The 15,889-nt window shown below is 43.2% G+C and overlaps 1 protein-coding gene across 6 annotated transcripts in view; it reads right to left on the bottom strand.

Moving 5' to 3' along the window:
• Nucleotides 1-15,889, bottom strand: part of PDZD2 (PDZ domain containing 2) — a 152,702-nt gene that overhangs the window by 5,020 nt on the left and 131,793 nt on the right. For all 6 annotated transcript variants that reach the window (XM_065655865.1, XM_065655864.1, XM_065655866.1 and 3 more), the window contains 4 exons: nucleotides 15,245-15,362; nucleotides 11,918-12,019; nucleotides 9,191-9,461; nucleotides 7,079-7,213 (listed from right to left, as the gene is read on the bottom strand). In XM_065655865.1, the coding sequence (XP_065511937.1) occupies nucleotides 7,079-7,213; nucleotides 9,191-9,461; nucleotides 11,918-12,019; nucleotides 15,245-15,362 (626 nt within the window). The remainder of the gene's footprint in view (nucleotides 1-7,078; nucleotides 7,214-9,190; nucleotides 9,462-11,917; nucleotides 12,020-15,244; nucleotides 15,363-15,889) is intronic.

Consider the following 15,889-nt stretch of genomic DNA (forward strand, 5'->3'; position numbering starts at 1 on the left):
TCAAATCAATCTTGGCTTTGATTTGACTGCACTGAATGATACCTGTCACTTGTCCTGAGTTGACTCATATACACTGAGAACAACAGAGAAGCTTTATGCACAGCACATAAAAGTGCTGAAAAAAGAGTAAATTGTGTCCAGCAATTTCAATTACCTCACCACAAGGGCAGTTTATTGTCGCCCTGCAATCAGACCTTGACAGATTTATTGGCACCCAATGTGGGGCAGAGAAAGTGTTAGAATTTGGCACTAAAAAGGGGTAAAATTCGGAGATTTCTGGTTTTCCTGCTGCCCTGACATGCCTTTCAATTTCCTTGGCATGGTGCCAACTCATAGAGCTGTGATACTCATGGGTTTGTGTGCTTTGGACATTATCTAGTAGTATTAAAGATGACTGAATTGCATTGGTTTAAAAATGCTGTGGCATAAGTTGTATCAGCTACTTTCTACATCGTGTTCTGCTGTACCTTATCTGTGTTGGGTGTACTTCACTAATAGGGTTGTACATTTTATTACATCTGGAAACGGGACGATGGTTATGATTCTACTGTGTGGTTTGGCACTGGTTTATTTCATTATACTGCAGCCGATAATGAATCTCTACTTGTTACTGTTGTACTTAGAGAAACCTCCGGTAGAGATTAAAGAGAAATACAGCTACATGTTTGCTAACTGTATGAGCGAATCTTTAGAAAGGCTGACTAATGATACTTTCGCTTTTTTGCTAAGACAGATTACAGATGTTTTTGAGAGCTTTGAATATCCTTGGAGCTTTGATAGAACCTTGTTAGCAGTATCTGGCTTGCTGAATGTGTGTCAGTTTGTCCTAGTGTTAAGAGAAATTAGGTTAAATAGGAGGTTTGCATATTTTTGAGTCCTGAGACTTGTGTTGCGTCTGCTGAAGCGTTGGTCACACTAGACGGAGCAAGGCAGCCAAGGTTACGGCTATGGCCGCAGCCCCCGCTGCCCCCCCAGCCACAGACACTGCAGCTTCCCAAGCTCCAGCTCCTACGGAGAGCCAGGCTGCCAAGGTCACTGCCTCCTCGACCACAGACACTGTTACTTCTCCAGCCCCAAAGACTAACAAGGCAGCTGCCCCCCCTGACACTGGGCACTGTTGTTGTTGTAACCATAACAACCACTGTGATTATGCCAGTGCCAGGGACAGTCATTCAGACTCTGGAAATAAATCAAAACATGGTGAGCCCATATCAGCATCAGTTGCCGGTTGTAAGAAAGTCACAAGAAAGATTACTCCTGCTGCAGATGATGGCAAAGGGCCAGCAGATGATGGCAAAGGGCCAGCATCAACCCAAGGGGCAGCGTCGTCAACACAAGGAGAGGAAGCGACCACTCGACCCTTTTCTCCAAGTGACCTGAGAGATATGCGAAAAGACTTCATCGTGAAGGCAAGAATGTTGTAACCTGGCTGCTCCGATGCTGGGATAACGGAGCTGAAAGTATGGATCTAGAAGGTGGGGAAGCCAGGCAGCTGGGATCTCTGTCAAGGGATTCCACCCTTGATAGGGCAATTTCAAGGCAGAACAACTCCACCACTCTCTGGACCCGACTCCTGACAGCTGTGAAAGTAAGGTTTCCCTACAAGGAAGATTGTATACATAAACCAGGGAAACAGAATACTATGGAGAGAGGTATCCAGTTCCTGAGAGAATTAGCTGTGCGGGAGATCATCTATTTTGAGCCAAACAGCCAAGAGGGGACAGACCCATACATAATCAATTGTACACGACCTATGGGGCACAGATTTGTACAAAGCGCACCACCTGCATATGCTAAGTCATTGGCAGCAATGGTCTGGACACCTGGTACACAAAGTGTTTCTATCGTGATTGAGCAGCTTCAGGACTTTGAGGACAGCCTTGCTGGCTCTCTACAGGCTTGTGTCTCTGCTGTGGAGAAACTGTGTGAAAAATCTGATGACCGGTTTGAAAAGATGTTGCAAGAAATCAAAGCACTCAGAGAAGCCAGGTACCTGTACAAACCTATGTTTCAGCTGTTAGGAGAAGGCATTTCCAATCTCAAGAGAGAGGACGGAGGCAGTCCACAAAAAGAGGCTCACTGTGGTTCTTCCTACATGACCAGGGAGAAAACATGAGGATGTGGCATGGAAGACCTACCTCAGAACTTCAAGAGTGAGTATGTGAGTTAAAAGGAAAAACTCCTAGGAAAATGGCTGCTCCAGTTTACAGAAGGGGCAGAAGAGATTCTGATCCTCTTGAAGGAACCTCTAATTCACACCCAGAGATTGTGCAAAACAGAAATTAGAGGGGCCCTGCCTCCAGCCAGGAGGAGGAAAGGGACAACAGAGTTTATTGGACTGTGCAGATACAATGGCCTGGTACAACACACCCCCAGGAGTACAAAGCTTTGGTGGACACTGGTGCTCAGTGCACGATAATTCCTTCCAACTATAAAGGAACACAATCCATCAATATTGTTGGAGTGACTGGGGGATCCCAGGAACTGACTGTTGTAGAGGCTGAAATGAGCCTAACTGGGAAAAACTGGCAAAAGCATCCCATTGTGACTGGCCCAGATGCTCCGTGCATCCTTGGCATAGACTACCTCAGGAGAGGGTATTTTAAGGACCCAAAAGGGTATTGGTGGGCATTTGGTATAGCACCTGTGGACACTGAGAATATTGAACAGCTGTCTGATTTGCCTGGTCTCTCAGGTGACCCTTCTGTTGTAGGACTGCTGATGGTTGATGATCAGCAGGTGCCAATTGCTACCAACAACAGTGCATTGCTGACAATATCGCACCAATCGAGACTCTTCGATTCCTATTCAGAAGTTGATTTGTCAACTGGAAAGCCAGAGTGTGATCAGTAAGACTTGCTCAGCTTTTAACAGCCCAATTTGGCCAGTGCGTAAGTCTAGTGACGAGTGGAGACTAACAGTAGACTATTGTGGCCTGAATGAAGTTACGCCACCACTGAGTGCTGCTGTGCCTCATATGTTAGAACTGTAATTTGAACTGGAGTCAAAGGCAGCCAAGTGGTATGCCACCACTGACATTGCTAATGCATTTTTCTCTATCCCTTTAGCAGCAGAACGCAGGTCGCAGTTTGCTTTCACCTGGAGGGGCATCCAGTACACGTGGAATCGCTTGCCCCAGTGGTGGAAACACAGTCCTACCACCTGCCATGGACGGATCCAAACCACGCTGGAAGAAGGTAAAGCTCCAGAACACTTGCAGTGTGACATCATCGTATGGGGTGACACAGTGAAAGAAGTCTTTGAGAAAGGTCAGAGAATAATTCCGATTCTTTTGAATGCCGGTTTTGCCATAAAATGAAGCAAGGTCAAGGGACCTGTATGAGAGATCCAGATTTTAGGAATAAAATGGCAAGATGGGCATTGTCAGATCCCAACGGATGTGATCAATAAGATTGCAGCTATGTCTCCACCTACTAATAAAAAGGAGACACAGACTTTCTTGAGCACTGTGGGGTTTTGGAGAATGCATATTCCTGACTACAGCCAGATTGTGAGCCCTCTCTATCGAGTGATTCGTAAAAAGAACCATTTTGAGTAGGGCCTTGAACAACAACAAGCCTTTGAACAAATTAAGCGTGAGATAACTCATGCAGTGTCCCTTGGGCCAATTCGGACTGGACTAGATGTTAAAAATGTGCTCTACACTGCAGCCGGAGATAATGGCCCTACCTGGAGCCTCTGGCAGAGAGCATCAGGAGAAACCTGAGGTCGACCCCTAGGTTTTTGGAGTCGAGGATACAAGGGATCAGAGGCCAACTATACTCTAACTGAAAAAGGATAGCAGCATATGAAGGGGTCTGAGCTGCTTCAGAAGTGATTGGTACTGAAGCACAGCTTCTCCTGGCACCTTGACTGCCAGTACTGAGCTGGATGTTCAAAGGGAAGGTTCCCTCTATGCATCATGCAACCAAGGCTACGTGGAGTAAGTGGATTGCATTGATCACACAACGAGCTCGAATTGAAGCCCCAGTCGCCCAGGGATCTTAGAAGTGATTACCGACTGGCCAGAAAGTAAAGACTTTGGGATGTTGTCAGATGAGGAGGAAGTAGCACGTGCTGAAGAAGCACCACCATATAATAAACTTTCAGAGACTGAAAAGCAGTATGCCCTGTTCACAGATGGATCCTGCTGTCTTGTAGGAAAACATCGAAGGTGGAAAGCTGCTGTGTGGAGTCCCACATGAAGTTAAAGAAGCCACTGAATGACAAGGTTAATCTAGTCAATTTGCAGAAGTGAAAGCCATCCAGCTGGCTTTGGACATTGCTGAATGACAAAAGTGGCCAATACTTTATCTCTATAGTGACTCATGGATGGTGGCAAATGCCTTGTGGGGGTGGTTACAACAATGGAAGAAAAGCAACTGGCAACGCAGAGGTAAACTCATCTGGGCTGCCACACTGTGGCAAGACATTGCTGCTCGGCTAGAGAGACTGCCTGTGAAAGTTCTTCATGTAGATGCTCATGTGCCTAAAAGTTGAGCCACTGAGGAACATCAAAACAACCAGCAAGCAGATCAGGCTGCTAAGATTAAAGTAGCTGAGGTGAATTTGGACTGGCAACATAAAGGTGAACTTTTCTTAGCTCGGTGGGCCCATGATGCTTCAGGGCATCAAGGCAGAGATGCAACATATAAATGGGCTCACAATCAAGGGATAGATTTAACTTTGGACACTATTTCACAGGTTATTCATGAATGTGAAACATGCGCCGAAATCAAACAAACCAAACGGTTAAAGCCTGTATGGTATGTGGGGGCGATGGGTAAAGTATAAGAATGAAGAGGCTTGGCAGATTGATTAGATTACACTTCCACAAACCCATCATGGTAAGCCCTATGTGCTTACAATGGTGGAAGCAACCTCTGGATGGTTGGAAACATATGTCGTACCCCATGCTACAGCCTGAAATACGATCTTGGGCCTTGAAAAGCACGTCCTTTGGCGACACGACACACCAGAAAGAATTGAGTCAGACAATGGCACTCATTTGAAAAACAGTCTTATAGACAATTGGGCCAAAGAACATGGTATTGAGTGGGTATATCATATTCCATATCACGCAACAGCCTCTGGGAAAACTGAAAGGTACAATGGTTTGTTAAAAACTACACTAAAGGCGGTGGAACCTTTAAAAACTGGGATTCACATTTAGCAAAAGCCACTTGGTTGGTCAACACTAGAGGATCAAACAATCGAGCTGGGCTTGCCCAATGAGAAATTCTACATACTGTAGAAGGAGTTAAGGTCCCTGTAGTACACAGGAAAAATATGTTAGGAAAGGCAGTCTGGGTTACTCCTGCCTCAGGCAAAGGCAAGTCCATTCGTGGTATTGTTTTTACCCAAGGACCTGGCAGCACTTGGTGGGTGATGCTTAAGGATGGAGAAGTTCAGTGTGTACCTCAGAGGGATTTGATTTTAGGTGAAAATATTCAATACTGAACTACATGATGCTATATGCCATACTAACAGTGTTTAATAAGTGTCTTTCAGATCAAGACAGTGGTGATGGAACCAGAGCTAGCTTCTTCGAGTGGCACCTGACAACTTCTTCAAAGCTGGTGTCTTTAACCCACAAACAGTGGTCACGAGATGCACTAGATACACCATTTTTCCTGCCCTGGAAGGCTGTTATGATAAATAAACTTAATGAACTTTTCAAAAGGATGGTCCATGGACTAAGAGAATGATGAATTACACCTGTGTATATATGTACATATGTGTATACATATGTATATGGTAGTAGTAATTAATTAGATTGTATTGATAAGGCCTAAGCATGCCATGAATGGTATGTTATAAGGGGTGGAATGTCCTAGTTTTGTTAAAAACAAGACAAATTTCTCTTTTAGTGAATTTTCCTTTCAGCTAAAGTCTTCTTAGTAACTGCTCTTTTTTGAAGTAGGATACATGTTTTGGTAGACATAGCAATGGAATGCAAGGTCGCTGATAAGGATGCACATCCCATAAGTGAGAGGGGCAAGGAGGAGCGAACTGAAACAGGTGACTCAAACTGACCAACTAAGTATTCCATGCTATTCACATGATACTTCATATAAAAGTGGGAGATCACGAGGATCTTGTCCCTTTTTCCTCTTGGACTATGGCCGACATTAGAAGAGGACCTTGCGAATTGTTCCTGCAAACTGAGGTGTAGTGACAGACTGAATCCAGTTCCAGTTTGCTGCAGAGTCCAGCTCAGGACTTCTGGGTGTCTCCTGCTGTTGCCGGAGCAGTTCTTTGCCGGGATTTTCAAGACTGGTTTTGTATATTTTGTATTATTTTCTCTATTTTTATTAGTAACATTAGTAAAACATTTTTAAATTTTTTCCAACTCTCTTCCACCTCTCTCTCTCTGTCCTTCTTTGCCTTCCAATCGCCTGTACTTAGTGGGGAGAAGGGGGATAGGGGGAGCTAGGGGGGGGGAGAGGGGGCTAACAAAGCATCTGCCATGGTTTATTGGCGCCCTGCAATCAAACCTTGACAGTAAGACATTAAAATCACAGCATAGTTCTGGGATTGGTTTCCTTTCTATACACGGTTCATTTAACTTTACCTGCCGACAAACAGAGCATCCAAGAGTGGCAGTTTTTGAATACGAACACCACATATTCTTGGCGAAAGCCAATACTGATATCTCAGAAGAAAAAGGTAAAACTACTAATTGAGCATAATGCCGGATGGTGCTTTGGAACCACACTGATTATCTGCACTGTACTTCTCTCGGAAAGAGAATCAGATAAAAGGCGTGAACTTCTCAAACTGTTACATACAATATTGCTGCTGTAATTTAATGTCTAGAACAGCTGGTAAGATCAGGTAGCAACTGAATCATATTTAGTAAATCTGATCGCTCCACAAACTTTTACAAGCAGATGCAACCTGTAGCCATTCCCAGGACTGTTTGTTTTAATGACCACTTTGGCTAGTAAGGGGTAAAAAACGAAGGTCACAAAACCAAGCTTGCTTCAAAAAACGTCAAGTCCAGAATTAAAATGTCTGTACAATGCACAAAAGGGTAACCGGAATAATATCCACTGTATTTGCATGCTTGTAGTACCTTTAAATATTCTTTTCACAAGTAAGGGTCTGTCTCCAGCAATGGAAGCTTTTCCACCATCAAGACTGAATCCCAAGCCAGCAGAGGTTTTCAATAATTCAACACAGATGACATCATTCATATCCAGGTTTGGATCTATGACACAATATACACAGCATACTGTTACACAGTTAACAGAAAACTGCAAGTCGTGTTTGGTTTGGTTTTGCTGCAGTGACAAAGCAATTCAGAGTTCAGTCTGTATTCAAACTAGAACATGTTGTCACCCAGTTTCTCAGAAGGGAATGTGTATTATTGCAGCTGCGAAGGGGAGACAGTACAAAATACATTCACATGTAGAGACATTTTCATTTTGCATGTTCAACAAAAACTTGCCAGGGCATTTTTTTGGGAAAATTAAAGCTTAGCAAACTTAGTAAAGACTCTAAACATGAACAAAATAACTGAAAAATTGCAAAAATAGTGAGTGACGAGCATTTCTTTTTCTTTCAGTTGTTCCCACTTGCATACTCAATGAGCCACATCTTTAAAAAAAGCAGTAATGAATGAAACATTACATTAAACAAACATGTTACATCCTCTTAAGGAAAAGTCTGTAATCACCACTAGAGTGAATAACCGTTTCTGGTCTCATGTCTATGGAAATAACCATAATTACCTGTAGGTGCATCCTGCCTCCTATGTAGCAGATATTTTTAGAATGCAATATTGCTGTAGCTGACATAAAACATGATTTTGCTTCAGAGGAAATAAATCTACAGTTTTGGAAAACAGGACCTTCTTTGCCCTGTCTGAACGTAAAAATTATGCAGTCTGAACTATCACAAGTTACTGCTACTGTTATCTCAAACAACTTTAAATGTTATCTAAAACATTTGAAGCTGTGCTTTGCCTTCAAGATGGAACTAGGTTAATAATAACCCAATACTGTTGTTTATGAAATTATGTTGCCCTCTAGTGCCTGCACCCAGCAGATGTTTTGCATCTGTCAACGTGCAGGACGCAGCAAGTTGAGGGTACAAACGCCTTCTGAAGTAATTACATGGGAGCTATGTCAGAAAGACTGATCCATTCATTTACAGAGTGCTTCCTATTTCTTTTAGGCTATATTACAAAGCTGTACTATAAATCTTGGTGAAAGCGTAAAACAATAGAAATGCTACAGGAAAAAACGCAAACCAGTAATGATTATGGCCAACAGGTTAAAAGTGGGTGAGTGGCAGCTCCATGTCCTCATTTTGGGCTGGTCTCAGCTGAGTGCCTGGTATTGCCCTGGAAGGCTGGGGAACCACAACACCAAATCTGCCAGCAGTTACCGTAACCACTGCCCGCCCCCTCCCAGGGACCCTGCAGGACTGAAGCGGCTCATCCCCTGTTCCCGAAGCAGCATATGCTGACAGGTAACAAAGCGGTTCGCCTCCTAATTCTACAAAAATTGGAGAGATCTGTTTGTAACACCCCAAGTGCAGCCTTCATGCTGACACGCTGTCTTGTTCCCAAACAGGAACTTACCATTCCACTCACAGGTTTGCGCTTAAACCATTTATTCCTAGTTTCCTGTGGAATGGCTGACTTGGATTTGGCTTAGCTCCATCTACTGTAATACGAAAATATTTTTTTCTATGTTTTTAGTAGAAATGGTATGAAAACTGCTGCTACAAAGGAGCAAGTTCAGTCCCTATGCATAACAAACTGCATGGTCTGGGGTTTTCTTTGAGGTTGGTTTTATTTATTTGCTTTTGTCTTTCTTTTTTTTTTTTGGTCGTTTGCTTTCTTTCACCGACTACTCTTATTACTTAAAATAAATTTATCCTGGATTGGAAGAATATGTGGAATCACTAACTTTAGTAGAAATGGGATTGGGCCCTAAATGTCCTTCTAAGTTTCTGCCTAGTTATGATATTTTAAAAAACCAAACCAAAACAAACCAAACCCAAACTGCGTTTAGGCTCCAAAGAGAACAAATAAAATATAAAGGTAATTTCATTTGCTCCCTTCAATTGCATAAGGCACAGACACTTCTAATCTAAAACACATGGACATCATGGACATTTTCCCTTCAGTCTGCTCTGCAAGTGAATCCTTCCAACTGTTCTTGGACAAAGATCATACCTGTTCCTATTGCCATGGAAACATCCTTTCCAGACCCCACACATGTTTTGCCAGTAGCTGATATCTCAAGTCTGGAGAAGTTGTTTGCTTTGTCTTTTTCCTTCTGGATGACAATGACTGCATATTTGTATAGTCTTGCCTGATGAAGAGCATTCAGGACATCCCCGTGGACTGAGCTTGCAAGAGACTTGCCATTGATTGACAGAACAAGATCTCCTCGATGAATAGTTCCTTCTTGAGATGCCACTCCCTTTGAAAACACTCTGTGCACCTACAAGAAAAAATTTAACTTCAGGATGCAGTAACCTCATGACTACACATGGTGTTCTACAGGCCAAGGAGAGAATGGAGACCCTACAAAGTTTGCAATCAGTGTCCACTGCCTGAAAATCAAGCACACAACATTTGCTCCAATGATCACCCTCAAGTATTATACTAAGGCCTACGTGACTGGACAAGAACTGTAGTTAGAGATGGGGGTACAAGCAGAGGAAAAGGTGCTATTATTGCACAGCCATTTCCAAGCCAAAGACAACCAAAATCAACTAAAGCATGTAATATCACAAATCACTCATGCTTTCACTGAATTCCTCAAAGGTCTTCAATTAACATACTTCCAAGCAACAGCAGATTGAATCCACGCCCTTGCTACATTGAACACCAAGAATAACACTGTGGTGTGCGATACTCACTCCTCAAATTCCCACTGTCTGGGACATGCATCCTGTGCTGTTTTCAAACACACACTTCTAAGTGGTGCACAGCATCTGTGCAAAGAAAGGCTCTGACTTACTGCAGCTGTACAAGTATTTAATTGTCCATCTCAATTTGGCTGATCAAATACCACATAAATAGATGCAAATGGATGAATTAGTGGCTTGAAATGCTTTTTTTTCTACAGAAAGAAGTACTCCATTCAGAGTCGATTAAACTTTGAGTAAATTCCAACAAGTGCAAGTAAGACTTAGTTGTGTGCCATTTACGTAAAAGAAACTGACTAAAAGACTCAAGACCCAGTATTTAAAGACTTGCCTATGAGGCACTGTAATTGTACCAGCCAGAGTATGGCTTACCATGCACACAGTTCTAGGTCCACTGGGCAAAGGTTCAAGGCAGCAAATCTGTGGACACAATTCTGCATGGCATTTTCTCCAGGTATTTCTCCCGATACCCAGACAACAGCAAGGTGTCAGAAGTCTTTTGGCTCCTTCTATGTCTCATTGCAGGGCCACGCTGAGATGGGCACCTGCCACAAACTTACAGATCCAAGGACATAAATTTCCAGCCAGTAAGCAGGCATTCAAAACTGGAATAACAGCCTCAACAACAGATATAGACACCCAAATGCAAGAGGTAAGTTGGATAGAGCGGTCATGTCTGAAACATCTGCTGCCTTCTCTCACCTGCTTGACTCCTCCATACCTTGAAGCTCACTGGGCATTTCTATTTCTGCACCCAAGTGTGAGCAGAACAGCCCATCTAAGTAACCCAGCACCCAACGACAACCCTAAATGCAGTTGGGATCCAGAATCCCAGTAGGTCAAGGACATTAAAAGGTTCCCCACCTGAGAAGCATGCTTTACACACACTGAACAAAGAGGATCTGGAAAGAGCAGGAGCTGATGCTCTTTTGTTCTCATGGCTAACAGCATTCAGCAGAAAGACTTCATCAGCTACTCACCCTGAGAGAGCTCAAGATCATATATTTAGGTAGTGTCCCAGTATCTAAGTGAGGAGCTCTCTGGGTGGGACACTGTTGAGCCCTCCTCTTGCTCACAGCTGACACTGAGAGTATTTGGGCCAGAGACAGGGAACACAACCTTTGTAGCGAGAGAAGCAGAGTTCATTCCCTAGACTGTGACCATGTTATAACTGAATGACTGTTCCATGTAAGACATTTACTTGTATTGGTCTTGTCTAAGGGCAAAAACCAGAAGATTCCTGCAATGGCTGCTGCAGACCACAAAGACTGAAGACATACCCTTCTTCTCATCTCAGCACTTAACGGATCTCTCTCTTTCGGGGCAGAATTTAAATGCATAGCCTGTGTAAAGGAATAGTCATATGAGACACCGGTGTCTTGGATTCTTCTGTCTGAATGATCTATTTTTTAACAGTATACAAGTTACTTGGTATTACTGTTTACATACCAACATCATTTAATGGCAAACAATATCTTTGGTTTAGAATGCTGTGTAACACTTTAAAAAACAAACCAACAAAAACGACAACCAAATCAGCAATCCTCACTTACCTACCACCCACAGGTCTTACTAACACCAGAACAAATTTGTGACGTGAAACTCAGAATGTTTGCTGAGGTGCAAAACTGTCATTCTCAGGATTTGCAAAATCCTTGAAAGACTTTGCTGCACGGAGTTTACCTTCAAGGGCTGGGGAGTGAAAATCTCCCCTAAAAGGCTACATGCACTGCAACTGCATGCAGAATTTTATGTACACACAGACGATTTAGATCTAGCCAATCCTCTCCAGTAACAGACTTTTAAAGACTGAAAACATAATTGGCACCCATCTACAATAAAAAAAATTATGCTTCCCAGATGCTCTGTGATTTCAGTAGCAGATGGTATGCAGCCGCCTCTGAGAGAGACTGTTTTGTGACCGTTGAATGACTTGCAGTGAGTCTCGATAAATGACCACTTGATCTATTCACCGCCCTGCTTTAAAGTGAGGTTTGCAAAATAATGACTTGCAATTATCACTTACTGTGACTGATTTCTGTTCCAGATCTGTTCCTCCAGCAACACTGAATCCCAGGCCAGCTCCTTCTTCTTTGTGCAAGACTACAAAGTATGTGTCTTCTTTGCTCTAGCAGAAAAACGGAGGTGGAGAGGAAGAGGAAGGAGAAGAAAAACCAAACCAAAGATCAAGATCAAGTTCCCACACAAATGACAAATCCCCAGTACCCTCAGATTATGGCAGGTGAAAAAACCAACAACTCGAGGAATTAAAACAGAGTCATTAAATGCATTTCTGTTCATGATACAAATGACTAGCAGCCATACTGAAGAACTCCTGTGACAGCAAACGTTTCTCAGTCTGAGGCTAGAAAGGAAAACCAAAATTAGGACAGTGGAAGGGTATTAAACCTTCAGCAGCCTAATTTTCACAGCCTGTAATCAATTTTGCATTGCTTGACATTTTGCAGTCAAAACTCAGCAGTTCCCATACGCCTTTCTAGAGCAAGCACTGTACTTTCCAGGGAATTACAAACACTTTTCTTATCCCCCTTCTCCTTCCCCTTGAAAGGCAGCCTCTTCTCAGCAGTGCTGGACAACCTTGCAAGTAGCACTGACTACAAACTGAAGCTTGGGAAGGTTAGATGGGACAGCAGGACTAACTTTTACTTGGGAGACGAAAGTAAGGAGCTTGTTAGTGATCCAAACAGGTCTAAACGTGCTACCGTAGAAATGGAAGCATCCAGCAAAGGAAAGGGACTGGCGCAGGTCTGCACCAGGGCTGAACGTGCCTCCAGACATAGGTCTAAAGCTGATTTCTTTGAAGTGATGGCCTGCTGCCAAAATACAGAATTTGCCATGAGAGAGAAGCCATCCGGTCCAGCAAGTCTGGTGCTGTCTTCTGCATGGTTATCAGGACAAAACTAGACACTCTTACAGAGACCACATTTTGTGGTGTAAGGGGACTATAAGCAGGTATTTGGTGGAGTAAGGGGATAGTAACTGACTGCGGGGCAGAGCAGCAGAAGTGGGGAGTAGAAAGCAGGTCTCTCAGCTTTTCCCCGGGATCCCATCCAACATTAGTCATTTCCAGAAACTGTCAACACTGAAATTAATGGCACATCATTAGAAATCAACCTCCTAATCTATTTAGCATTAAATGACACATTGAGTTCATTAAACTCAACATTTTAACTCAGCATTTGCCTTTTAATTTCATTTCAAAAGACACAGGAAACCACAAATGTCATTTTTTGATGAAACAACAATCAAATTCTTGCCCTCACTTTCTGCATTTTTGCCAAACAGGGACCCTGGAAGATTTTCTGCATTAGAATCATCCCTGCAATTCCCAAAGCCCGTGTCAGAAACCAGTGCCACCCTGCTGCATGTCACTGATCCATCAGCGTTCAAGGAGGAAAGAGCAGTCAGGGCTCAACATCTCAGTCCACACTCTTCTGTAGATGTGAAGACCCTTCTCACCTGTACTCAGGTGTGAACAGTTTTATGTTAGGCCAGAAGTAATAAAATACGTTAACTATCTAGGCTAGCCTCTTTCAGGTGCAGTGAGCGTAATGGAAACATATACCTATCTTTGACCGTTAAGTACTATAGCAACTCTTTGTGTTTAACAGGTCAGCTTCATTCCAACCCTTGCCACCACGACTTCATCTGCTTACACTGGGGGTGGAAAAAAATAAGAATATCAGAGGCCCAGATGCAAGAGGGTTGTGCGAGGACCACATGTCCTGGGCCAGTCAGCAACACAGTCTGAACCCTGGCTTCCCATTACCAAGGTCGTGCATTTCCTTCCTCCCCACATCTCACTGCTGTCCTCAGCCAGCACCTGTACTATGGGGCACAGAGACCGGGCTGTGGATGCTTATTGCTTTACTCGGCCACAGAGTGGACACACAAGGCCTCCAGTGATCACCTCTGTTTAGCCTGTTAGCCAAAGATCATCAGTCATACAAATTTAAACAATAAAATGCCTGTATATCTATTTTTAATATTAGGAGAACTTACTAAATGTTACCAGTGAACTCAGCACTGTTCAGAGCAAAAGATGATGACAAACTCTATCCGGGGAAGGTCCCAGCCTGAATCAGGCAGTTCATTTCATTTTTCAGAAATTGCACAACTATGAGGAACTGTCCTATTGTACATTTAAATCCAGTGTTTGACTAGTGTAAAATTTTCCAGCGTACATGCCATACTGGGCTTAAATATGGTTAAGAAACTATGCAGACAAGGAGGGCATTCCAGGAAGCATTCAGCTTTATAAATATTTGAGTTCTCAGACTTCGAAAGGTGGTGTAAATAAACAATCTCTCCAAGACCCCATGCAAAATACTTCAATGAACACTTAATTACCTTTGGTCAGAAGTACAATCCAATCCTAATTTGATCAGTAAACCTACCAAAGCCTCTTGGCTCACCAGCCCCTTGGGACTTGCAAGGCTTAGCTACGCTGTCCCTGGAATGAGATAAAGCTGGGGTTTTTGGGGAGGTCCTGTTCCCCCCATGTTTAATGTCTGAAATAACAACCTTTGTGAGTAAGACTCAGGAACGCTCTAAATGCAACTCAGCCAGCAGTGATGCAGACCAGATGTCAGTTTCCCCTCCAGTGCTGCCATTATTTTATCAACTCCTGTTCTGATTTTAAAAGGATATGGAGGTATCCCAAAAACACAAACACTGCACACAGGGAAGTAGTGCTCTGGCAATCATTTCACTTTGGAGGCCTCCTTTGAACACCTGCACAATGAAGCAGGTTACCCTAATGCACTAACCACTTTCCACAGAGAGAGCAAAAAGGGCACAGGAGTCTCTTACAAACCCTCAGCAGCTGCTTTCTGCTGTTGCAAGCCATCAGTTCAGCACTAAACAAAATGAATTTCATTTCCACGATTACAGCTTCTAGCAAAACATGGGTACTTCCAGGCACAGAGAGGAGCCGAGCTGCTCCTGCACGGTGGGGAAACTGAGCCTGACCCAGATGGCTGGTGGAAAGCTAAAATTCTGATGTGCAGTTATTGGTAAATCTAGGAGTTTCTCAGTTATAATAATGACTCAAATGGAGGCGTACTTCTACACTTAAACTGTGTCTATTTATTGTGGCTCAAAACTGCTTTTGCGCTGGACAAACAATACCCTTTGTCACACAAAAGCCATTTAAATGTATTAGGGGTTTATAGCAGGCATTCAAAAACCAGTATTATTAAAACCACCATCAACTGTAACATACCACAGGAGTACTGGAGGAGCTCGAAATTGTTTGGAAGAGATTTTATCTTCCAGTATGAAAACCCTTAAAAATATCACCAATAACCTACTTTTATCTTCTGGATTTTACCTTTACTTGTGTTTTGACTTCTTGGAGCAGAGCAGCAACATCACGTTTTGGTATGACTGCTGATAAAACAGATTGCAGTTTTTGCTGGTCCAGGCTTGAGATGAGCAGCTGATCAAAGCTAAAATGAGTAGAAAAACGTAAAAGGCAGCTTTAAATTCCTAGACCATGTACATTTCAGGTACACAATGTAGTCTGCATTAGGGTAAATGATGCTAGCTCATTTAAAAGCAGAAATCTCAAAAGCAGGTCAAAAATGGTGTAGAATGGGAAGGCGAAGATACAACAATTGAAGAATAACTTTGAAAATCAGTCCCTATTCTGTTCCCCTCCTCCGTCCCAATGGTTTTAGCAACAGACACTAACAAAAACACAGAGACAGCTACATCTGAGGACCGCTTCTGGCAGGACAACAAGCTCGTTTATCACCGCAGGCTGTGCTGGCAGCCAGCGCTGTGCAGCCTTCTCTCCGCAGCAGCTGCTGCACCACAACGTGGCCAAAAACTGACCAAAACCAGAAAGAAAGGACACAGAAACGGAGCCTGGCCTTGCCAGGATAAAGCATTTCATTGATAGGACAAGGGGTAGCAGGTTTAAACTAATGGAACGGAGATTCAGGCTGGACATAAGGAAGAAATTTTTTACAAT

The sequence above is a fragment of the Caloenas nicobarica genome, chromosome Z, assembly GCF_036013445.1.
Source record: "Caloenas nicobarica isolate bCalNic1 chromosome Z, bCalNic1.hap1, whole genome shotgun sequence".
In the NCBI taxonomy this organism is placed as follows: Eukaryota; Metazoa; Chordata; class Aves; order Columbiformes; family Columbidae; genus Caloenas; species Caloenas nicobarica.